The sequence below is a fragment of the Bidens hawaiensis genome, unplaced genomic scaffold (genome assembly GCF_021521415.1).
Source record: "Bidens hawaiensis isolate Kalapana, Puna unplaced genomic scaffold, B.hawaiensis_p1.1 tig00002935_1, whole genome shotgun sequence".
In the NCBI taxonomy this organism is placed as follows: Eukaryota; Viridiplantae; Streptophyta; class Magnoliopsida; order Asterales; family Asteraceae; genus Bidens; species Bidens hawaiensis.
This window is the reverse complement of record NW_027491158.1, coordinates 362,597-389,683: the sequence shown is the minus strand read 5'-3', so window position 1 is coordinate 389,683 and position 27,087 is coordinate 362,597. Positions and strand designations below refer to the sequence as shown.

The window sequence follows — 27,087 nt, the reverse complement described above, 5'->3', positions numbered from 1 at the left end:
ATAAGTGAACATATAGACAAAGTAGTATTATGTTGTAGTGGTAAACTCCACACATTCTTAGTTTGACTACTTGGGTTCAATTCTCTCCTACAACAAGTTCTGTTATTTTTGTTCTTTTTTCTATAAACTTGGTTACTTAGTTAGATGCAACTCTTTATATTATATATTCTGCTTTGAAGAACTTAGTCTATGCATGTGATTTTTCTGAATTCCATATTATAGTTGAAGTTAATAATTTTCGCATTCAGTTCTAGCTATTTCTGCACCTTCTAATCGACCTGCGAACAAAGAAGACGACTATAGGATCGAATTCGCTTTCCATGGTGAACTGGTCGTCCCATACCTTCTGCCTATTTTCATCATATGCAATATATACCCTGCTAAAGTAAATTATGACCCTTTACATTTTTTAATTAAGAATCGGTATTGGCTTAATAACAAAAATCAGCATTTTAACATGTAAAAGTCTCCGATGAAACGCGCCTCAAAGCCAAATAGTTATGAATACTAAGAGATATTATGTGTTTTTTTTTAATTTATAATATGGATGTTTGTTTTTTTTGTTATTGTGTATTTTTGTTATGTGGTAACCCTTAACCGACCCGACCCGACCCGAGTTTTCGAACCGATCCGAACAGTCGAGCTAACCAGAATAGTGAATCCACTGTATTTAATCAAATGTTAGTTATTATATGTTTATTATAACACCAACTTTTAACTCCTGTATTACGGGGTTGTTTTACATTATTATTCGATTCTAATATTTATATATTATTGAATTTTAATTTTATTTATTGCAATGAAACTAATAATATACTTAAGATTTGATGATGAAAGTATTTCATAAATAAATGAGATGTTATAAAATGGGTTTGGTGATACTCATGACCCACTTATTTATTTTACTGTAAAGTAACATCTTTTTTTTAAATTGAACTGACTCAATTCTTAGGCAATCGCACCAAAAACTCGAGTTCCTTTTGGATTTCCTTCTTAATCAATCACAAGTACATCATTGTCATCATATCGTATTATCATACCGTTGTCACGTTTAAGTTCTTTACAAGTATGTGCAATTACAGCTCTGACCACTTCTGATATTTCTAGAGGCATGTTTGGAACTGCGTCTTTGATAACAGCAACAATAACGTCATCAATATGAGCATATCAACGATTGCTAGCTCCTATGATTCGAATACACATAAATTCTCGAGCCACGGTGTTATCTGCTCCATTCAAATGGGTCTGAGGTTGAATCATATCATTTTATTTTATTTTTTTTATTTGTTTTTTACAATACAAAGTTCTTTACAATAAAAAGTTTGAAGAAAAAAAAGAAATATTATTTGTTTAAAAAAGAAACACGCACCCGCTATTTTTAAGGTCTATTTCTTTTTTATCCCGAAATGATGAATTGAGCTCGTATAGGCATTTTAGACGCTACTATTGAAATAGCCATTCTGGCTATATTTTCTGTTACTCCACCCATTTCATAAAGGATTCGACCTAGTTTAACAACAGCTACCCAATATTCGGGAGAGCCTTTACCTGAACGGCCTTACTGTAACCGGTTTATCTGAAAATATACGGACCCATATTTTTCCACCGCGACGTGCATTTCGTGTCATTGCTCGTCGACTTGCTTCTATTTGTCTAGATGTGATCCAAGCGGGTTCAAGTGCCTGAAGAGCGTATTTACCAAAACAAATAGTATTACCTCGATAAGACATTCCCTTCATTCTTTCTCTATGTTGTTTACTGAATGTGGTTCTTTTGGGTTATAGTTGATGGTTTTTTTTTTAATTTCATCTCTACTACAAAATTGGACGTGAGAGTTTCTTCTCATCTAGCTCCTCGCGAATAAATCAATTCAAATTCAAGATTTTGAATTCAGTTCATATAGAAAATAATTTGAATTAAGTTTAATAAGTAATATACTGAATCATGGATTTCATTTAATCTAGATCAAATATATTGTTAATTTGTATATCTTTTTTTATCGATAACTAAATCCCACTGGAAAAGGTTTCTAGATTGTCACTGTAAGTAAGTGATGTGTTTTTGTTTATGGGTGTAATGATGTTGCAACCCTATATATATATATATATATATATATATATATATGGGATGGATATGCGAGAAGCCAAGTTACAGCGAGAAATGCGAATCAATTTGGACCATTGATTATGTGTAATTATGAAAATATTAATTTACCAATATATTAATGAAGAAGGGTACTTTAGTATTTGTTTTTTAGACTTTTCAAAGTAAACTTAAGTAATTAATAACATTTATTTGTTATTATTACTAACTAATTGAAAGTTACCTATAATTTATTTTAATTTTTTTAATTGATGTTATTGATCAAACTAATGTTAAACAAATATAATTTTAATCAAACACTATAATATCTTCAATCATATTTCTTCAAATGTGTTAAATATTATATATTGCCTACACAAATTTAAGTATTATATACACATGATTGTGTAGGTGGAATCACAAATGCGTATGTAAAATTTTACAATTGTAGGTGGTTTACATGATTTATTATTTATTATATGTAGTATAATATGAAAAATCAAAAAAATAATTTATTTTGTATTGTGTAAGGTTTATATATATGTACTATTTAAATGGTATCACGAATGTGTATGTGAAAATTTCTAAGTATAGGTTATTGTCATTATTCGTTATTTATTTTATATAGTTTAAAGTAATAAAAAAAGTTTATTTCTTACTGTGTAGGTTCGCATACGTACTGTGTAGGTACGTATATGTACTGTGTATATGGTATTTCGAATTATGTATGTATAACTTTTATCGTGTGTAGGTTCGTATGTACTGTGTAGTTTCATATATTATTGTGTAGGTTAATATATGTATTGTATATGTGGTGTTTCCAATGGTGTATGTATAATTTTTATCGTGTGTATGTTCATTTATGTACTATATAAGCTCGTATATTTACTATGCATGTGGTATTTTGAATTGTGTATGTTTAATTTTATTCATGCGTATGTTCATTTATGTAGCGTGTAATTTTTCGGCGCTATTGAATTTAAGAACTATTATCTGGATAAAGGTATGAAATTCAAATTATGAGAAATAATATTGATAAATCAACAAAATTGAATTTGATAAAATATCAAGAAAAGAATTTAATATATAGGTTGATTTGGCTATATCTAAAAAATATAAAAAAAAAATAATTGTAACTTCTCCATACATTATGACCTACCAAATATGAAGAAATGCATATTTTACTATAAAACCTTTGTCATTAAATAAATGATAAAATAAAAGAAAAAATATGATTTGTTAGATTTTTTTCTTGCACTTTTTCAATAAAAAACACTTCTGAAATGAACCTAATCATATATATATATATATATATATATATATATATATATATGATTGATTTCTTTTGAGAAACACTTTGAGCTTTAAGAACTCGAAAGAACTCAACGTAACAATTTTTTTTGAATTTTTTTTACATATATGTAATATGTAAGTGTAAGTAACGTGAAAAAGATTACAGTAATTTTTTACACACCGAATCGACTTTTTACACATATGTAACTAACATTTAAACTTGTGTAATCATCAACAAAATTTATTATCTCTCTTTATTCATTTTTAATTAAATTTAATCATAGACACATATTCTATATTTATTTAATCAAATGTGTGATCCATATTGAGTTCTTAAGTTCTTGCAACTCAATACACACACAACAATAAAATAATAATATTTTCTCAAACCTCGCAGACGACAAAAACCCGTCGCCGAGGGGGCGGTGTTCTCACCCTCACGCCCCTTGTCGCCTATATTGCCCCCACTACGCATAGCTTTAAATCTTAAAGTTAACCATAATTAATATTGTTAGTAGATTAAGGTGTGAAAAGAAAAATTATTCTTGTTTTCAGTGCCATTCCAAACTTTTTGCCATTATATAAACGCTTCCTTGACATGATTTCTAATTCACATTCCAACATAGTATTTCTTCAACATCAGTAACCATGTCTTTAGCTAGCATTCTCATTGTCTCCATGCTCATAGTCATATGTGTTGGTATGTTTTTAAACAAGAAATCTTCTAGCAACTCACATTCATTACCACCTGGCCCAACCCCTTTAGCGTTTTTCGGATGCATCATCCAAATGCTTCTAAATAAACCAACTTTCCGATGGATCCATAAGCTTATGGACCAGTTTGACACCCCAATCCTTTGCATCCGTCTAGGACCATCAACCCACATCATTGCGGTTTCATCAACAGATATTGCATGTGAGCTCCTCAAGAGGCAAGATGACATATTCATTTCAAGGCCAGATGCCATTTCAGCCTATGTGGCAAGTGGTGGATATCTCACTACAGGCATGTCCCCATTTGGGGAACAATGGATGAAGATGAGAAGAGTTGTAAGTCGGGAGCTGCTTTCACCATCAATACAAAAATGGCTCCAACCGAAACGTGACGAAGAAGCAGATCAACTGCTTAGCTACATATGCAACCAAATAGAGAAACAAGATGCTATCATTGAAGGGGCGTTAATAAACGTTCGTGCGGTTACCCGTCACTTCTTTACAAACGTAATGATGAGTATTATTTTCGGGAAAAGATTATTTGGGCGGGAAATGGAAGATGGAGGGCCAAGTGAAGAAGAAGCCCAACATGTTGATGCGTTCTTTAACATTCTGGAGTATCTTTACGCGTTTAGCATCACCGATTACTTCCCATGGTTAAGAGGGAAGATTGACTTGGATGGCCATGAAAAGATAGTAAGGACTGCAATCGAAACTATTAGGAAGTCTCAACATCCATTGGTCGATGAACGAATTCGAATGTGGAGCAACGGAGCTAGAAAGGAAAAATGTGATATGCTTGATGTTCTTATTAAACTTGAGAATCCTAAGCTTACGCCAGAGGAGATTAAAGCCCAAATTGTTGTAAGTTTAAAGTCTCTCGCATGCATATGACACACTTTGAGGCTGATTGTTATTGTTAGTGTTATAATTGTCTTTATTTCTAATACTATATATAAAGACTAGTTTTGGTTAGTATAATAATACTGTTAACGTTAATATACTTAAGCATAATAAAAATAATTTAATGACTAATTAATTACATGATTATCTTGAATTTATCATGACAAATGTTAACTATGTTATAATAAAATCTAAAGTATCCGCGTCTTATATATTTTTAGGAAGTAATGATCGCTGCAATTGATAATACATCTAATGCAATAGAATGGGCAATGGCAGAGATGATCAATGAACCTATGATCCTAAAGAGGGCAGTCGAGGAGTTGGAGAACATAGTAGGTCACCAAAAGCTAGTTGAAGAGCAAGACATACCCCAACTCAATTATATAAAAGCATGCATCAAGGAAGCTTTTAGGTTGCACCCTTTTGCACCTTTTATGCCACCCCATCTTTCATTATCGGATACTACGGTTGCTGGTTATTTTATACCCAAGGGTAGCCATGTATTCATAAGTCGGTATGGGTTGGGAAGGAATGCAAATGTGTGGGTGGATCCATTGCGGTTTAACCCAGATCGACATCTATGTGGAGAAGGAAAACAAGTGGTTCTTTCAGATGATAACTTAAGGTTGATCTCGTTTGGCACGGGGAAACGTGGTTGTCCAGCAGTAACATCAGGCACAATTATAGTTACAATGGCGTTTGCAAGGATGCTCCACGGATTCACTTGGGAGGCCTCGGGCAATAAACATTCTATTGATCTTGTTGAAAATCTTGATGACATTCAGTTGGCTAAACCACTCATGGTAATTGCTAAGCCAAGGCTGCCGCGTTACATGTACCCTGCATATTGACTAGAAAAAGTACCAGTTTCGACAACGAAAATGTCATAAATAAGAGCATTATCTCATTCTTTTGCAAGGTCATCTTCAAATCGTTATATGCAAGTTCATGTGAAATATAAGTTCCTTTATATCATCCCAAACTTATAATTCCAAATTCTGCTTTACACACACACACATATATATATAACAAGTAAATTTTTCCTAAAAAGTGTAGAAAGTGTGCTTTCACCCATTAGATCTAATAAAACACACCGCACAAGAAACACACTTTCCATATCCACCGTTAGATCAACATATCTAACACAACACATTACTTCTTACACTTTTTAGACACACTCCACTTCTTATTTTAACTCCACCATATATATATATATATATTGGGATGAGATCAAGAGAGAACTAGAGAACTTTATTATAACCATTGATCTTAAATGATCAAGGGCTTAAAAGGAGGATAAATTAGAAAAATAAGAGGTTTTTTAAAGAAAGGAGAGCAAGATTGGAATTTGAGAAATTTGATCCATACTAATTGTTTCCTTATATTACTCAAACTTAGACCATAACTCTCAATTCTCTCAATTGGCCATGAAGCAAAAACTAGGGTTTATGAAGATTGACAGTTTAATCTTCTAATTTGTCTAATTGACTACAATATCAAGCAAAAAAGAACACAAATAGGTATACGATTGTAACCATTGATTTTCTGTATTTTTAGTGTCAATTGAGTGTATTAAACACAAATAGGTATTCGATATGCTCCGTTTTTTTGTTTAATCGAGTAACGGTATAGCGTGGTTGAACATTAGTTTGTAGAATGATGCATATATTGACTAATAAATATATTTAACATGATTTTTCAAGTATTGCATATATGTTAGACTGCATACTACTTGTATATGCAGTGTTGATGCATTGCGTATATGCATTTTATATACATAGTTCCGATTGTCGTTCAATTTACACATTATCAGTGTTAAATAGGTGCTAGTAGTTCGATCATCAAATTTGTCCAATCAATCGTGATGAAATCAAGCAGAAAGTTGAAGAATACTAACATGCACGTATTCATAATCGTTCAATTCACACATTATAAGTGTCAATTAGGTGCATTACATGCATATAGTGTGGATCCTCTGTTTTTTTTTTATCAAATTTGTGAACGATCGTATACGTATTATCATATTTTGATATTACTTTAGATGTCTTACATGAGTACTCGGATATGATATATATATAGGGAGAGGATCATGAGAGAACTTCATGTTTTGGGAAGAACTAGAGAATTAATAATGAAGTATTTTTAATTTAATTAAAAAAAATTAAATTTTTTTTTCTTTCATCATTTTTTTATGTTGTTATTCTTCACCACAAAAAAATATAAAAATTAAAAAAAACAAAAAAAAAACCGTTGTAATGCATATATGCAATACATTGACTTTTTTATAATGCATATGTGCAATAGTGTGCATTTTGATATTTGAAATAGTGTTGAATAGCATATATATATATAGTTGTTTGTATTGTATATTTGCAATAGTGTTATATTATATACAAAAATTTAAAAAAATCGATATAGTGCATATGTGCATTAGTATTGTATTACATATATGCAATAATGTGTTTTGCATACAATTATTGCTTAACGTTTTTCTTTCAACAGAAAAGTCCACATGAAACGAGAAAAATCATCGATCAAGAAGAACACATAACGATTTCCAGCTATAGTAGCATGAGAGATGGGCCCGCATAAATCTCCATGGATTATTTCCAATCAGGTAGCTCTGAAAATCGCTGATTTCGGAAACGGTTTCGTACTTTGCTTCCCGACTAAGCACAAGTCACAAATTTGATTTTCTTGATCAAATTTCGGCATTCCAATAACCATATTAGTTTTCACCATTTGTTTCATAGACTCGAAACTTAGGTGTCCTAGTTTCACGTGCCAAAGCCAATTCTCGTTATCAATTCGAGCCTGTAAACACATTGGTTTCCCTGTTTTTAATTTAATTGTATAAAGACGATTCTTGAATTGAGTAACCCGCACAAAAAATTTTCATTGATCATCGTATATTAACAAGTAATCATCTTTCATACGAATATCACAACCACTTTATGTTGCTTGCCCAACACTAATAATATTACTTTTTATACTAGGAATATAATAAATGTCGGTCAATAATCGTTGCTCCCCCATTTTACCGACTAGCAATATCGACCATTTCCAACAAACATCAACATAAGACCCATCTCCGAATTTATCTTTGCAACTAGCAGGCTTATTTAATTCAGAGAAAAAATATAAATTACCCGTCTCATATGGTAGCTCGCCAAGCTATCCAAATACCAAAAGTCATGTTCGTTCGAACCATCCTCGTAATCTTTTGGTAAACCTTATGTTCATTCAATTACACTTTTTATTGAACACATTGCACCATATAGATGGACATGTCTTCTTTTGCGTCGGCCAAATTTTCTTGATTATCTTTTCTTCATTTCGGACACCTGGAAACGAAGTGACCAAATTCATCACAATGAAAACATTGAACTTTAGAGTAATCCTTTTTACCCATATGTTTATCCCCTTCATAGACCCTCCTTGTGAACCATGATTCTGATTGCCACGTCCATTACCATGTCCTCGGTTCAAACCTTTCCCGTGCCCTACTCGATTTGCGTGAAAACTACCTTGAATTCGAAGAGATTCGGAATTATTAAACAAAATTTTGCCTTCCTCATAAGACAACATATGTCCTTTGATATGTTCATCCCAACCTGAGGCGAAAATGCCGGGGCGTGAGCTGATTGCTCACATCTCTCAATGTATTATCATGCAATATTAAAAGTGGAAATATCTATTTAGTTTAATTAAATAATCAAGTACATCAAACTCATAAACAAACAAGTAAAATAAACATCCAAAATTAAATTCTTGTATCTTCTTCTTTGTAACATCCTAAAATGATTCTAGTATTAAATAAAGAAAGTTGCGTTTAGTTATCGAGTGTTACTAATTAATTTATGCTAAATAAAGAAAAGATCATGGATTGGGATTAAATAAGATGGATTAAAGGGTAATGGGCTTTAGGTCCATGGGTCTTGGGGAATATAAATATCCTCCTAAACCACCATAAAACCCTAAACCTCATTTCATTCCATCTTAATCTCTACACACTCCAAACACACACACACCATACGCGGCCGAGCGAGAGAGAGGTGAAGTCTGAGCAAGAAAACGTGATTCAAGATTTATACAAGATCCAAAGTTCATAAGCTAGCTAACCGAGAACAAAACGAAAACATAAAGGTATGATTTCGATCTTAAAGTTCATATTTTAATAGACGGTTAGCCATGAAACTTGAAACTATAATAGATCGGGTCTAAACGAAACGTAAAGTAACGAACTTGATGCTAGGACGAATCCAATGAACCCATAAACAGATATGGTTCGTATATGATAAACCGTAAATCTTGTATTGAACGTTTTTGAACTTAAAGGTCCAAACTTTACGTGTTTTCGGGTCAAACCTTATCCAAAAACGACCATAGGAATGATCGCGGGTTAGTCAAATACCATACCCATGGATTTCTCGGTAAAATGATGATGATTTTGGGGATTAAAGATGAACAGCGGCGACTGCTGGCAACTTCGCCCACAAGCGAACTTCGCCTGCAAGCAAGTTCGCTTGCAAGCAAGTTCGCCTAACTGATAACTTCGCCTAAGACCAAGTTCGCCTAACTGATAACTTCGCCTAAGGCCAAGTTCGCCTAACTGATAACTTCGCCTAAGGCCAAGTTCGCCTAACTGATAAATTCGCCTAAGGCCAAGTTCGCCTAACTGATAACTTCGCCTAGTGATAAGTTCGCCCATGATAACTTCGCCTGGCATAAGTTCGCCTAGGGTTAACTTCGCCGATCACTAACTTCGCCTATGCTTAAGTTCACTTAATGATAAGTTCGCTGGAGTGAGCAAATTAGAAAATAAATTAAAAACCTAACTGAAAATGTGTTAAGACAGTTAATGGAAATAAAATTTTTCCAAGCTGACCTGGCAGCTCGACCCCAGCCAGGGGCTCTACCCCTTGGACCTTGCTAGGGGCTGCCGCCCCTAGACCCCGCTGCCAGGGGCGCTGCCCCCGGACCCCGTTCGTCGTGGGTTATATAAAGATAGAAATACAACATGAGTAGTAGTAGTTAATTGATACATGTAAATATTATACAGTTAGCCGTGCACAGCTCAAGAAGGGAATAACGATTAACGGAGAGCGTAACAGGATTCAGGTGAGTTTCTAGCCCCATTTATGTGTTATGTTTTCGGGGCTGTGTGCATACTCAGTATGTTTGTTAATACGCTTATCCTAAGAGATGAGTGTATGCCTTATGTTAATAATGTGAAATGTATGAATGATTTCCTGATGGTATGTGAACGATTTTCGGATATTGCACGTACTGTCAGGTTGTAACGCTATGTATAAGGTAAGTATGATATGTATGCTTATGTGTATGAATGTGATAAAGTTAATAAAAGAAGGAAAGGATGGTTGTATGGTTACGAAGAGGGTACTGGGCCCTAATAATACTCGAGGTATGATGTATGGTTGTATGGTAACGAAGAGGGAATCGAACCCTACTAATATTCAAGAACTAGGGAACCGAACCCTACTAATATTCGAGGAAAGAGGGTACCGAGCCCTAATAATACTCGAGGAAAGAGGGTACCGAGCCCTAATAATACTCGAGGAAGGAGGGTACCGAGCCCTAATAATACTCGAGGAAGGAGGGTACCGAGCCCTAATAATACTTGAGGAATGTAGGGCGTAATGCTCTTTATAACGTAAGATATGAAAGCAAGTTAACACAAAAGAAAGTATGAAAGTATGAAAGTATGAAAGAATATAAGTTTGTGTGTATTGTATAATGTATGATTAACTAGAACTCACTCAGCGTAGCTGACTTTTAGTATGCACGCAGGTGAGTAGGATGAGGCAGCTCGCTTGAGGAGACACGTGGCACTGAATAAGAGGCTGGCTTCGGAAGACTCAAGACGTTTAAGTTTAACGTTTTGTTTATTTTGAAAGACAAGATGTTGTTTTAAGACAAGATATGTTTTGTTATGAAATGTTTTATGAAAGCTTTTATATTCCGCGAATGTTTTAATTAACTCTGATATTAGAACTGCGTTTATGAGTAAATCCAACACGAAAGTAGGGCTACCGGTAACGGGGCCTTACATTCTCTAATATGCATCCTAAGTTGCTTAATCTTGATAATCACATCACACGATAACCTGCATATTCGTTAAAAATACAAATATGTTTTGTCAACACGAGGTTGAGTGAGTATAATAATAATATAAAAGAGCAATCTGTGTCAAGTGAGATAAGCAATTTAACCAATGAGCAAGTAAATAATGTTGTCGGTAAGCTCGATGTCGGATGAACTAAACGATGGCTAACACGACGGGCGTATGATCATACTAGTATGCGATTATTTTGGACCTCTCCGACATGTATTCAAGTAAAGTATATAAGCATATAACGCGTTAGGTATAAATCGTTAAACACACAAGACTAACAGTTGCAAGTTTGAGTATTAATTAATAGTAAAATATCTACGAACGCATATGTCCCAAAACGGTAAAAATGAGTTAAAAAGGGGGAGTGAGATACTCATCTTATCAAATACGCACCGAGATTAATGATTCGTTAAGATATAAAAAGTAGAACAAGCTCTTCGGGAAATACCAACGAGATATCCTAGTAAATAATAATTACGAAAATTAAATATGAATTCAACAGCGATCCTAAAACTAGGTAGAGATTCGGGATGAATGATCGAGTGTGTTTTTATGAAAGTTAAATATAACTTAGACTTATTATCAATTTTATTACTTTTATTTAACATAAGTTTATCATAAATAATATGATTTTAATTATACAGAGTTACATAAAAATACTTAAATAAATATTTATATGACTTCGGATGGATTATATATATAAAGAGATTTGTTTTATATACTTATTTTAAGGGGATGGTAAAAAAGTTTTATATATATAAAGAGATTGGGAAGGTGTCTTGGATCAAGGGGATGGTAAAAAAGTTTAGTGTTGATTTTCTGGCTTTACAAGAAACAATGTTAACTGCTAAGAAGTTTTTTGACTCCTCAGCTATTTGGGGTCACAAAGGTTTTGGGGCTGCTTCGGTGGGTGCAGTGGGAAAGTCGGGGGGTCTCATTAGTGTTTGGAACCTAAAAAAATTCAACAAGATGTCGATTGTTGAAGATAGGAATTTTTTAGTTAAAACAGGGAGTCTTGTGGAAGATGGTTCTGTGGTTAATTTGGTTAATGTTTACGCCCCTCAAAAACTTTTGGAGAAAAGAGCTCTATGGGATAAGTTAAAAAGGTTGATGGAAGGGGCGGTGGGTATGTGGGTTTTTCTTGGTGATTTCAATACAGTGAGATGGACTGAAGAGCGAAAGAACTCCAATTTTAATCAGGTTGGATTTTAATAATTTTATTGATGATGCTAGGTTACAGGAGTATTTTATGAGGGGAAACAAGTTCACGTTCTTGACAGGAGTTGGGCAGGGGCTGAAAATGAGTAAAATTGTCAGGGTGCTTGTGTGTCAAGAGTTTTTTAACAAATGCATGGAGCGTGTTTGAGAGCTTTACTGAGGGATCTTTCGGATCACTGCCCTTTACTTTTAACGGTCGTGGATTCGAATTATGGTCCAAAGCCGTTTAAATGGTTCAATTCTTGGCTTGAAAGGGAAGGGTGTGAAGAGGTGGTTATAAGGGCTCTTCAGAATTCTGTGTGTGAAGGTTCAGCGGACAAGAGGATCAAGTGTAAATTGTTTGTGGTTAAAGAGGCGTTAAAAATCTGGTGGAAGGAAACGTGTAAAAAAGAGGTAGAAGACATGCAAAGTTTAACGGAGGAGATTGCGAGATTGGAAAGGAGGATGGAAGAAAGGGAGCTTGAGGAGGAGGAATTATGGGTTTGGGAGGAGAGTAAGAAGGAGGCGGAGCGTTTGAGACTGATGAACCATATGGACTTAATACAAAAGTCTCGGGGTTAGGTGGGCCTCGATGGGAGATGATAATTCGGCCTTCTTCCATAGATGCATTAATGGGAGAAAGGCGGTGAATGCCATTCCGGGTTTGATGGTGAATGGAGTGTGGGTGTCTTAGCCTTCCTTGGTTAAAAAGGAGGATATGGGTTTTTTCCGGAAACATTTTAAAGAAGAGGTTAATCATCGACCAACCCTTTTATGTTTTAATTTGAGACAGGTTGCTGGAGATGATGGTGAGGATCTTATCAAGCCGTTTTCAAAGGATGAGATCAGGGATGCAGCTTTTGATTGTGGGTCTGATAGAGCTCCAGGCCCTGACGGATTCAACTTCAGGTTTATTAAACACTTTTGGAGGTTTCTTGAAGATGATTTTTTGAAGCTGTTTGAAGAGTTCTATGAGTCTGGAGTTATTAGCCGGGGATGTAGCACGTCACATATCACCCTTATAGCCAAAACTAAGACACCAGTGGGGTTACGGGATTATAGACCTATCAATTTGGTTGGGGTTATTAGTAAGATCATTAGCCCTGCTTGCGGTGCGCACATATGATGTATATATGTGTGAACCCTCGGGTGGGCAAAAGTGAAATTGCACTAATTTTGACGTTATTTTACTAATCTCGTGAAAATAACGTTAAAAGTGACGGACGGTTAATCAGGCATCATGTAGTGGCGTTGATAGCCGAAAGACAAGGGTACATGCACCGATCAGCCGGTGTCCCGATGATTGAGTGCTATGTGCCTTATGTCCAAGGCTTGATGCAAAACTACTATCGAGCCGGGGGTCTCACCGGAAGCAGCCTCTCTATCCTTATGGGGTAGAGGTAAGGCTGTCTACATCTTACCCTCCTCAGACCCTACTATAGCTTTGCTATTGGTGGGATATACTGAGTACGATGATGATGATGATGATGATTTCTAAAGTCTTGGCTGCCAGGTTGAAAAAGGTTATTGGGGGAGTTATTTCAGAGACCCAGTCGGCATTTCTGAAAGACAGGTTTATATTGGATGGGCCCCTTATTCTCAATGAATTTATTGGGTGTCTAAAAAAGAATAGAAAGCAAGCGTTCCTAATGAAGATAGATTTCGAGAAGGGGTACGATAATGTGCATTGGGAGTTCCTTCTTAATATTATGGGACAAATGGGGTTCCTGTCTGTACATGGGTTAGAGGCATTCTTCAGTCGGCGGTCTCAGCGGTTTTGGTGAACGGGTCACCAACGTTTGAGTTCCAATGTAAAAAAGGACTTAGGCAAGGTGATCCGTTATCGCCTTTTCTGTTTCTGATTGTCATGGAGGCGTTGGCTAAGATGATAAATCAAGCTTGTAATGTGGGGGTTTTTGAAGGAGTTGAGACTAGTAACAACGGACCGGTGGTCTCTCATATGCTTTACGCGGACGACGCGTTAATTATGGGGAAGTGGAATGAAGAGAATGTGAAGAACGTAGATTGCATGCTGCGGGTTTTCTTTATGTGTTCGGGGATAAAGATTAATATTCATAAGTCTCAATTATTCGGGTTGGGTATTGGTGAAGACGATTCGACTAGCATGGCTAATATTATTGGGTGTAAGGTTGGTAGGCTTCCTTTTGATTATTTGGGTATTAAAGTTGGAGCTAATATGAACCGGATTGCGAACTGGAGTGGTGTTTTGGAGATGATCAAGGGGCGGCTTCAATCATGGAAGTCTAATCTTCTATCTATTGGAGGTAGACTAACATTGATTAAGTCGGTGCTTTCTAGCCTTCCAGTTTACTATTTGTCGTTATATAAGGCTCCGGTAGCGGTTGTTGAGGCGATTGAAAAAATGATGCGACACTTTCTTTTGTGTGGGAGCAAGGAAGGACGTGGAGTACATTGGGTTTCCTGGGAGGTTGTCACGAAACCAAAAAAGGTTGGGGGTTGGGTATTGCAAAAATAGAATATGTTAATTCAGCGTTGCTTGCTAAATGGGCATGGAGGTATAAAACTGACATCGATGGGCCGTGGAGAAAAGTTATTCAAGGTATCCACGGTGGTCGTAACAGGTGGAAGTTTCTTCCTGTTAAGAGTGCTGGCTGCTGGAAAAAGATAGCTCTTTTTTTGGATAAGTTGATTTTAAATGGTAAAGAACTAAAATTCTGGATAAAGGGCAAGATTGGGAATGGGGAAAACATTTCTTTTTGGAAGGATATATGGTTTGGAAATGTGCCTTTAATGGATAGATGGCCAGGACTGTATTCAAAGGAAGTTATGCGGAACTGTATGGTGCGACAGAGGATTAAATGGGACGCGAATGCAGGTATGGTCTTGCATGAAGATTGGCGAATAGAAGCAACCTCTGTTGAAACAATATCCGAGATGCAAGACGTTCAGAATCTGTTGTCCAAGGTGGTTTTGTCAGAAGCCAAAGATAAGTGGGTGTGGGAAGCCGATTCTGGTGGTATTTTTTCGGTGGCTAGTGTAGAAAGCTTGCTGAACAGGGGGCGGAATCTGCAGAAAAATAACGAGATGAGATGGGTTTCTTGGGTTCCTATAAAAGTTAACGTGTTGATGTGGAGAATTGAGATGGAGAGGATTCCGACCCGTTTGGCCTTAGTTAGAAGGAACATCAGAATTCAGGATACTTTGTGCCCTCTTTGTGATGCTGTTACAGAATCTGCAGGTCACCTTTTCATCGACTGCAGCTTCGCGTTTCAAGTCTGGCAAGCGGTTTGGAGCTGGTGTAGTATACAACAACCGATGTTCAGAAATGTTAAAGATATGCTGCTGTTGCCCAGCCTCGGCAAGCAGAATAAGGGGTATAAACGGATCTTGTGTGGCATTATGATGATTGTTTGCTGGACTATTTGAAAAACAAGAAACAAAAAGGTTTTTGAAGGGTCGTCGTCTAAGGTTATAGAGGTGGTTGCTTTAGTTAAATATGTGTCGTTTTTTTGGCTTAGAAATCGCTCCAATTTTAAAGTTTTAGAGTGGAAGGATTAGTTAGTAAACCCGATGTATATATTGTAATCTTTTTGGTGGTGGCCCTTTGTTGAGGGTTGGCCGTTTTTTAATGAAGTTTAACGTTCAAAAAAAAAGAAAGAAATACATTTAATATTTATATATATCCTTATTATTAATAAAGATATTTTTTGTTAAATAAATATTGTAATAATCAATAACATAATAATAAATAATAATATTTGAATAAACTATAATCTTTTATAGAATACTTGAATTTATATATTTGAACATGTTAATTTACAAGAAAATACATTTTAGGTTAAAACTCTTTTTAAAAATTAAAACATGTATTAATTTTAATAATATATATATGTGTGTGTGTGTGATTTTAATCATGATCCAAACGATTAGTAATGTGTTGGTTTTAAATAAACTACTGATTAATTATTATATTTATAATACTAATATGATTGAATGAGTTAAAATAATGTTTTAAATGACAAATAAAAAAACATCTAAAAATCTGGGCTGGGGAATGGCTTGAACCCGCCACGCCCCCAGCCACCTGAGTCTTTACACGAACCATGCTAGCCAATTGGACTAGAGGGTCAGATGATTATAAGCCGGAACAGATTCTTTAAGAACACACAACTCAAGCCCCAAATCAACCATTAACCCTAGAGTCTTAATCGTTTAATCCGATCATTAATCGTTCAATCAAAGTTAGGGCTTTTGAAATTAACAACAAAACGAGCAGAGACACATAATTAATTACCCATGACGATGAAGAAATGGTGGTTAATTTGGTCATAACAGTGACGACAGTACGAGATGAAGAACGGGCAGTACGTCAATAATTTAATTAACTAAGAGGGTATTGACGGTCATGCTTAGGAGGTTATAACTCTGAGTTTAATTGCATTATTACGATCCCTATCTTGTATAACACGTTTAGGTTAAGGCCGGCTCGTATAATAGGAAGAACACGGTTAGCCTGATCTTAGAAGATATAATTCAATTAATGATACAATTTCTATAAAATTACGAGAATTTAGGGCCAAGTAATCCCCAATTACAATCGGATTCACGAAATTGGGTAACGGGTTTGGTTTCAGATCATGGATATCCAGATTGTTGATGGGTTATAATATTAATAAATAATAATAATAATAATAATATTTGCATTTCAGTCCTTGAAGATTAAAGATGGAAACATAAATGGGTAAAATGTTTATGTTTGGGCTAAAATTGCCAAAATTTGAAAGTTATAAGTATGTTTTATATAATTAATTAATTAATAATATAATAATAGTTAATTTTCTCGATAAATGCGGTAAAGTTTCCCAAACATCGAAATGGGTCGGTTATTTAGTAAAAATATTTAATTTGACAAGTCCGAGTTGTTACATGATACACTCCTCATAAGTCTTCAACCTCCCGACAACATCCTCAAAATCGACTTTGTTAAGGTCTATTGCTCGAGGGATGTTACGGTTTTGATAAATTAGCTCGGCAGGCTTGTGAAGAATTTCTGAATTAACTTCTTGTCTTCATACGGTTGTCCAAGTGTGGCTACTTTAGAAGAGATCGTGGTCATTCTCGTGGCATACTCGTTAATGGTTTCAGTTTCTTTCATCACCAAACCGTCAAATTCACGTATTAGCGTATGAAGCCTGGCATCCTTCACGCGTGTTGCACCCATATTTCTTGACTTTATGGCATCCCACATCTCTTTTGCCAATTTAAAATTACCGATTTGAAGTATCTATTTATCGGGAATCGACTGAAACAGAAACTCCTACGTACGCGATGTTATTATTTTTTTTGCATCATTAGAGCACATGTCAAATACATCCTAAACTCCATGAAACCCAAAAATAACCTCCATACGCATATTCCAAATATTGTAGTTCGTTTTCATCAAAAGTGGACACAGAAACGACCCGGAGATCGTCTCTTTTCCTGTTTGGTTCCCGTCACCCATGTTGTTTCTCCGACTGTAAAATTTTGAATAGGATCTCGGTGTAACCAGTTCAGTTCTTTCCAGTCTACACGATTAACTTGAGCAACAAAGACATCAATTTTTATGAATCGAACGTATCTACTAGGACAATCAACAGCATGCAAACTGTTGCCAACCTGGTTACGCACGGTAGGTTAATTAGCAGCGATTAAGCAGCTTCCAACCCACCAATTACGATTACAAGTTGCGGGGGTTCACGACAATTGTTGGAATCTGATCGCCTCTTTTCTGAATACATTCTAAATCCCCAAGACACAATAATTACTTATGGTGAGACTTCTGAATCACTAACCTTATTCAATATATTAATTCAAATTCCCACCTCGGTTAGGACTAGGGATGAGCGTTGTCGGTACCGATTTGGTATCGTCGGTACCGAATAGGTACTAAGTTTTTAGTTTTCGTTATCGGTACAGTACCGGTGTTTCTCTAATTTTGCACGAAATAACGGTACCATACTGGTACCAAATATTTCGAATTTCTAGGATCGGAATTTTCAGGGCCGGTACCAGTACCATCCTGAGCTCATCGCTAATGTTTCAGATTGATAATTAATTCAATATATTAATTCAAGAAGACAAGAACTCTTCTACATCGATGAATGAAGTCTGCGTAGGTCTTCTGATTCTTCTCGCCAGTTCAATCGATGGTTGCTGATTGAACGCGATGATATCTTGAATGCCGGTGGGAGTTCCCTCACGTCACAGGTTACTCTAGCCTTCAACTGCACAGGTCTGACCTTCGCGCCGGTTCCAGGTATGTCAATTAACAACGCTATGATACCAATAATGGAATTTGTACCAGATTTGATCAGAATCACGAACTCAGAGACGCTAATTTGGCTAACAAGCAACACGTTTATTATTATTGAGAACTTCACAAAACTCAACTATAATCTCTATACCCCAAAACACAGGTATTGATAGTCTAACCTATAAATTTTCACAAGGCGCCAAAGTTCCCGCTAAATCTATGCCGACCACATGTGGTCGGTACAAGGTTGGTCAGAAATGAAATATGGTCAAACCTTATCCTGACCACATGTGGTCGCTACATGTTTTCTATAGCGACCACAATTGTGGTCGGTATAGGGGTGATCGTGTCAGAACAGTTTTCTTGTAGTGAAATAATAGGACATTATAAGTATACTAACAAGTAAATCTAAACACATTTAATTGTTTATAATTATCCACTCCCTAAACCTTGTTACTTAACCTTGCACACTAAGTAATGCTATTAAACCGAAATTCGCAGCTAACTTGTCCATCGATACTCTAAGCGCTGCATTACACCGACGAACATCACTAGTATTTTGGAAGTTAGGCACAACCATTTCATTCTTATTTCCTGCCTGCTTTGAGTATTTCAAAAAACATAGATTGTAATATCCTACTGATTCTATTTGGTTAGGACATAGTTCTCGTAACTTAAGAATGGAGTCATTCACACAGTTCATGCACAAAGCGGGTTCCACATCACCGCGACAAAGAGCGAATGAGATGACCCTATTGTTGCCTAATTCCCCGGTGGTGAAGTAGTAACCGTAGCCCGAGTTGGTGGTGGGAGGGCGGAGAGGGCGGTGTGCCGGTGTCAAGGTTTTGTTGGTACAAGCTGTTTACGGTGTAGTTAGCGGAGTTCTGGCATATGTGATGGAAAAAATGAGGGTCGGGCTAAGGTGGTCATAGACTTTAAATTGGTTAAGCCTCAAGTGCCCACTTGATTAACTCTTGCATTCGAGTTTGCCATTTTAACCTTCGAGTTTTCCATTTTATGGAGACTTGGTCAAATGTATGCAAAAGAAACCCTATGTAACTTACCAGTCCTCATCAAGACATTTTGTGAGAAATATATTTCACGATTTTATTGTAGTTGTATTTGTCTTCGCGGCATTTATCAAGGCAAATCATGTTGTTTTTATCATATATAATAAAAAAGCATTTCAATCTGTTACGCTAGAACGGGTTAAATAGTGCAATACATGTTAGAAAGCTACTGCACGTTGTGACACTGATGGGCACGTGGAGAGAAGTCAGTTGGTATTGGTTTATTTCGTTGTGATAAAAGTCTTGTGCCAAACGCTTCAATACCAACATTGATTGACCAAAAAGTAAATGGGTTATTTCGATGCTCAAAACCGTCATTAAATGACCATTTGCAACACAAAGTAAATATATGATATTACTTGGCATCCATCCATCATGTTATGAGTGTATGTGCAAAGTAACTATTGTGGATGCATGATTGTGATTTTGATTGCTTAGCATTAGAAGAAAAGTACATCATGTTATGAGTGTCTGAAACATGTGCAAAGTAACTATTGTGGATGCACGATTGTGATTCTGATTGCTTAGCATTAGAAGAAAAATAAAACTATAAACGAAACCAAATAGAGTGTATTAAGGAAAACTAAGAAGTTTGGGGGTAACATATCATATACATTCTAAATACCTATCTAGGAATAATATCGGAAACTGAAGCTTCATTTATAGAATATGATATTCCAGGGTTTCCTATACCACGTGTCTTCATTGAAGAACCAAAAAATGCAGGTTTTGATGGTGCGGAAGGCGTGATAGAGATGCTATGAAACATATGAACAACAGAAGCCATGGTTGGCCTATTGATGACATTTTCTTGAACACACAATAATCCAATGTGGATAGTTGTGATGATGTCGCGTAAACCTGATCCGGTCTTTAATGTGGGATCTATGATATCTAATGCCGTACCACTCTGCCAACTTTTCCATGCCTAATTAAAATAATTAATATATTTGTTACATGGATACATACGACAATAAATAAAATATGTATGCAAGGGAATATATCCATGCGAATATTAATATATGTTGTTTGAATTCTGACATGGGGAAATTAGAGGATACTTACAAAGCTAAGAAGGTTTTCTAAACTCTCTTCATTATGAAAATATTGGTTTTCTTGGCCGGTTACCATCTCTAATACCAACACTCCGAAGCTAAAGACGTCTGACTTTACAGAGAAATGACCATTCATAACATATTCAGGTGCCATATAACTGCTATAAGAGTGTGTAGAACGGTAAAAAGTTAGTACTTGCAAAAGCATATGGTAAAAAAAAAGTAATAAGTACATTTGTAGCAACATGTAAGCTTTATTTAGAGATACATTAACAAAAAAAGGAGCAATATGCCGTTCAATAAATATATTTAAAACCACATATGTTTTCGCTATGAACTTAAACAAAAGGAAAACTTACTAGGTTCCAACAACTCGACTTGTATCTCCTTGAGTCTCCTAAGGTTTAAATAATCTTGCCATACCAAAGTCAGCAATTTTAGGGTTCATATTTGCATCTAGAAGAACATTACTCGCCTTCATATCACGATGAATTATCGTTAGACGAGAATCTTCATGAAGGTATAACAATCCCTTAGCAATGCCCTTGATGATATTGTATCGCAATTCCCAATCAAGAAGCGAACGTTTAGTCGGATCTACAAACACCATCATTAATTGGGCACTAGTAACAACATTTACCAAAACTACGTCATTTGCTAATGATGTTAAACTGTTCAAACATCTTTATATTATGTTCTTACAAAAGTGTAATTAAGAACTCTATGACACAATTTGAGACGTTATTATGGAGGATGTTTCTTAAAAACCTTTTATAATGAACATTAAGAACTTAAGAAAAGTTAATCAATCATTAGTTGCATTTGGTTGTTAAATTGGCTATATTTCTTAAAATATAATATCTAACCCGAACAGAAATATCAAAATATGCGTAATGTTTACTTATGTTTTTCGTGTGATGCACTTTATATGCGTGTCATCTTTAAGAACTAACCAAATATAAACTGATCCAGACTTGCATTTGGCAAGAACTCATAAATGAGAAGTCGTTGTTTTCCTTCTACGCTGAAACCAAGCAGCCTAACCAAATTACGATGTTGGAGCTTCAAAACTAGCAAGACCTCATTCTTGAATTCTATGTCACCTTGTTGAGAATTCCTTGCTAGCCTCTTTACTGCTATTTCAGTCCCGTCTATAAGCTTACCCTAAACATCATATGATAGCTTGCATATTTTAATATATATTGTAAATTTAAGCACATAATTAACTATATATACCAATTTGTCTGTACCTTGTAAACAACTCCAAATCCACCTCTTCCAAGCATATTGTCTTCAGAAAAGTCATTAGTTGCTGTTTTTATTGTACTAAAGTTGTACTGAAGTGATATTGTTTCAGCTAGTGAAAATTAAAGAGATTAGTTAGAAGTTTCTTTGGCAATAGATTGCTGTCCATAAATCTTAATGTTTTAACTATAATTCAAACAAATGGTGTCTTATGTTGAAGAATTAGCAACAAGATACTATGAACTTTAAGTTGCAAGCGCGGAACTTACTCTGAATACTTTCGTTAGGCAGTGACCATGAAGTTTGCCTTTTCTTCTTGAATCTCATAAAGATACACACTGAAGTAATTATTACAGAAACGAGTATCACGGTAACAATTACTATTATCACAATTCGTGTTGTGTTTTTACTTTTACCTGCAAATATAGGAGTGCATTAAGTTTTAACACTTCAATTACGAAAGTAAAATCATTTTTTAGATATGTGACGAAAGTAAAAATTGTTCATTTTCTAGATATGCCACATGTATCTACAACCTCACATTCACCCATCTATTTTTTGAATTAAAAGGGGTATTAAATAGTAATTGTATTGCTAGTTAAATCATTAATTAGTACGTGTGTTTGATAGTTTAATTAGTGGATGCCCCTCTGTCTACGCGGCAGTAACATGACAATAGTGAAAGCTCCTCCATTACACTTAACCTAAGTTAATATATATACACAATATATACATGGATGAGTAGTGGTAGGTTAAATATTTTCCTTTCAGTTAATTACTGAAATGATGCTTTGTTTCTCTCATTTTCTAAGGCTATTCAAAACCAAGTAACAATATTATTGGTATGAATGAAAAGTTCCATAAAGTCGTCTCATATTAATTAGTATCTTTTCTTTATATTAATTTCGAGTTTAACCCGTTCAAAGAATGAAAAGTTCCATAAATTCATCTCATATTAATTGGTATATTTTCTTTATATTAATTTCGAGTTTAACCCGTTCAAAGTCAGAATTTGAACCCTCAACCTTTTAAATAGAGAGGAGACACATTATCACAAGGGCATTGACAAACAGGAAGGATGGATATTAATATAGCAAGTTCATGTACCCATTTCATTTGCATTTATGGCAGCGAGTTATTACAGAAGTTATGCTGGCTCCTTACGTCTTCTAGAAATTAAAGTCTAAATTTGACATTTGAATGCAATTTGACTTTCGAATGCCAAAATTGTTCGTACTTTATACTCATTTTGGTTGTGAAGAAGCCTGATTAAACAAATTTAACTACCTTTTATAGGAGATTATCATAGCCTTTAAGAACAAGCAATATATTATATGGGTGATGCAAAAGCAACACCTTCAAAAATGGGTTGTTAATGGGTGTATACCCCCTCCCATGTCACATTACCTGTTTCACGTGTATCGAGTGTATAACCCTTAATGACTCCTTGTTTATGATCGTATCGCTTTTAGTGGTTCATTGTTACGAACTTACGGTTGTATAAAGCTGGGCTACAGCCATTGAGCCACCGTGGAAATTGAGTTTTCACCAAAACCGACAAAGATGAAAACAACTCTTATTTGTTACAAAAATACGATGATATCACAATATCAGTGCAACAAGTCATTGTTATCAAGACCATAAAGAATGAAGACTCAAGACCTGGCTACAGTACGTTGAAGGAAACTACAAATACCGATTTATTAGTTATCGGTTGTTTACTAGAAGTTAGGGGTTTTTGAGTCTTGTGCAATAAATAGTAAGTGTGGGTGTTTGTACTATCTTCATCGGTCTATGGTGTAAAAATACTCCATTGAGGTTAAATAAATATGTGATAATAAAATTGATATTCATTGATAATTCCTTATTTATCTTCTTACATCTATGATTGCTATTAATATTTTATCAACACATACTCGTCTCCTACACGACGTTTATCAAAATGATTTCACCAATGTTTTAAAAACTCATTTTTTTATAATTTGTACCGAATTTGGTTTAAAAATGATACGGGAATGCACTAGGAGGTTCAATTGAATAGAATATTTTACCATGTAATTCTGTATACATAAAATTCAACTAAATAATAACCCAAAGTACATTAATAAAGATCACACATTGATAATGATCGAGTCAAATAAAAAGTTGCTACTCTGTATACGAAATTAATCAATTACAATAGATGCAAAGAAACCTACCTTAGATTTAGTCGTTTCAGTTTTATCCGCTCGGTTAGAAGTCATTTTTAAAACATATGGGCCGCAAAAAAATATCAAATATCTCTTGGGTTTATTTAAGTGTGTTTGTTTGTCTCTGTTTATGTTTGTTCATATATGTTTATGTTCGTTTATCTTTTTTTTTTAATTTTGGTCATGAACTATTCGTTTAGATCTTAAATGAATGAACATAAATGAACACGAACATATTCATTTTTTAAATGAACGAACATAAACACAAATACTTGTCTGATTAAGTGTTTGTGTTTGTTTGAAGTTAAATGAACGAACATGAACATGAACAGGTCCTTGTTCTTGTTCGTTGGGTTCATTTACAAGCCTACATCTGGGACACCCAAAATCGTAGTGACAGTCCTAAACACATATAAAAACAGTAAATATTGAACGACTCACACGACTTAAAGAAACCGGTAAAAAGATGATACAACACATACATACCTGGCGATGGAATTGAAGGAGATGGTGGGAGGATGTCCTTAGTAGTCCCATTGAAAAACACATACGTCTCGTACCTAAAATTACACGTAGATTGAAGAATTCGCCCGCCAATTTTCCCATAAATACGAGTATTTGGGATCTGGTTGACTGCAGCCTCCAAGCAATCCCTACACACTTCTTCGGACAAGTCTGGAGTGCACTGTAAAAGCCCATAGATCGTTGAGAAGTCCGATCCGGGTATGTTGCCAGTCGCAAACTTCAACACCGAATCACCAGCCGCTGCCTCACCTCTCAACCTGTCCATCAATACTCTAAGTGCTGCATTAAACCGACCAGTATCACTAGTATTTTGGAGGTTAGGCACAGCCACATCATTCTGATTTCCAGTCTGGTTAGAGTATTTCAAAAAACAAAGATCGTAATATCCTATTGCTTCTATTTGGTTAGGACATAGTTCTCTTAACTTAATAATAGAGTAATTCACACAGTTCATGCACAAAGCGGGTTCCACGTCACCGCGACAAAGAGCGAATGAAATGACTCTATTGTTGCCTTCCCCGGTGGTGAAGTTGTAGTAACCGTGGCCCGAGTTGGTGGTGGGGAGGGCGGAGAGAGCAGCGTCGAGGTTTCGTTGGTACCGGCTGTTTAGGGTGTAGTTTGCGGTGTTCTGACATATGTGATGGAAGAAAGGTGGTGGTTGAGCTAAGGTGGTGTTGAATGAATGTATCAAAATAAAAGAGAGGTAGAAGATATGTTTTGTGACAAATATGAACATGCTTTGTTCGTGTCGTACGATGAAGGATTTGTTTGTGTCGTACATGGAAGGAGATGTGGGGAATTTAAAGGAGTTGGGTCATGGGTGATACATAAGATTGAATTTTTCTTTATTGACATTTGACAGCCGGTGGTAAGGAAAAAATTGGATCCAATTAAGTCAAAATAAATTGATGGTGGTTTCAAAGGGAAAATCCGAAAATCTTTTAAAAAAAGGGGGAAAAAGCAACAAGACAAAAAAAATTATCAGTACGTTTTAAACTGCGGTTTTCATCCATGTGGTTTGTTAAAATCTATGCATTAGTTCAATAGTTTTAAATTTACGATTTTCGTCTATGTGGTTTCATTTCACTTGCAATTAAACATGACCCCACTAATCTCGTTAAGTGTCACACCCCGACTAGAGGGCTGGACGTGATGACTGAATACCAACCAAAACACAGTGGAACTAAGGTAACAAATTTATTTTAAGACACTAGGTCAAAGTTACAATCAAATTTCTAATACAACTACAAAACTAAAAATTCAACTACCATCTAATTAGGTGAAAATGTTCTACTATCCATCATGGCTTCTTCGGGTTACGCTCTACGGTTCGACATAAGTCTTCTAAAAGTATCTTCTATCTTCAAGCGAGCTCTTGTCTAAGACTCTAAATCTCCATATCCGAATAAAGAGTACCTGAACACATACTTAAAATAATTTGGTCAACTAAAAAGTTGATGAGTTTATGAGTTTAAGTTATGAAAACATTTAAATATAAATGATCTAAATAGTATGGTGCACATTAAGCAAGTTCACAATCAAACATGTGTCCACGACCTATGAACATCTAAAATATATATACCCCTTACCCATACCACTTATTGTTATGGGTCAAATTTACTTATGTCTGCCAACATAAGATACAAAAATGCGCAGATATATGTCACAAGATAACCATTTATTCAGTGGGAGGTCGTCCATGATATAGGCCCACTGTGTGCGGGGGTCACCCAGATAGTACTACCCATATATCCCGTGGCTCCTAATGGAGTTAATGATTGTGCTACAAAGTCGGGGATTGTTTTTGGCAGCTAAATTGGTCTTGATTAATAATACACCAATAAGTTTAAAAGCATATAAAAGCATGTATCCACCCAAAAATTTAAGAAAATGGGTAGTGCATGAACTCACCTGGTCTATGCGTGAAGAAAAACATACTAAAGAAATCTTGTATGCTACGCCATAAACGTCTCCAATGATAGATATACCTAAATGCATATAACATGTCACTAAACACAATATGCATCATAATATATGTGCACGTGACCTAATTTGTATATATTAGTGCCTTAACTCAGGTTGTTTTGGATTGAGGTGGCTTCATTATGTAAGATTTATAATAAGTTTCCTTATTTAGTAAGTTACGAATTTTAGTGTTTCGTGTTATGAAATTGAAGTACAAGTACTTAGTAATATCATATATAAGTAAAGTCACATAGGTTTTCCGTTATATATTCTATATATCCAGAAGTTTCCAAAAATAAAGTGTTCGATATTAGATAGCTCTAATATTAGGTGTTTTTGACTCTAAGTTATAGTAATATATAACAATTTAGATAATTAATGTCTTAACAAGTTCATGTTTCTAAAATAAGAGAGATTTAGGGTTTCTAAATAT

The 27,087-nt window shown here is 35.3% G+C and overlaps 2 protein-coding genes and 1 pseudogene across 2 annotated transcripts; 2 read left to right on the top strand and 1 right to left on the bottom strand.

The window, feature by feature from the left end:
- The first annotated feature begins 3,956 nt into the window (after positions 1 to 3,956).
- Positions 3,957 to 5,995, top strand: LOC143621755 (phenylalanine N-monooxygenase CYP79D16-like). Its single transcript, XM_077093086.1, has 2 exons — positions 3,957 to 4,953; positions 5,214 to 5,995. Exons 1-2 carry the CDS (start codon positions 4,024 to 4,026, stop codon positions 5,844 to 5,846), a joined length of 1,563 nt encoding a protein of 520 aa, XP_076949201.1. The 5' UTR covers positions 3,957 to 4,023; the 3' UTR covers positions 5,847 to 5,995.
- Positions 5,996 to 12,920: 6,925 nt separating this feature from the next.
- Positions 12,921 to 15,736, top strand: LOC143621679 (uncharacterized). The gene is made up of 4 exons (XM_077093028.1): positions 12,921 to 13,013; positions 13,122 to 13,237; positions 14,075 to 14,613; positions 14,745 to 15,736. The coding sequence occupies exons 1-4, from the start codon at positions 12,921 to 12,923 to the stop codon at positions 15,734 to 15,736; spliced, it is 1,740 nt and encodes a 579-aa protein (XP_076949143.1).
- Positions 15,737 to 20,300: 4,564 nt separating this feature from the next.
- LOC143621754 (cysteine-rich receptor-like protein kinase 15) lies at positions 20,301 to 25,535 on the bottom strand (annotated as a pseudogene).
- Positions 25,536 to 27,087: the final 1,552 nt, after the last annotated feature.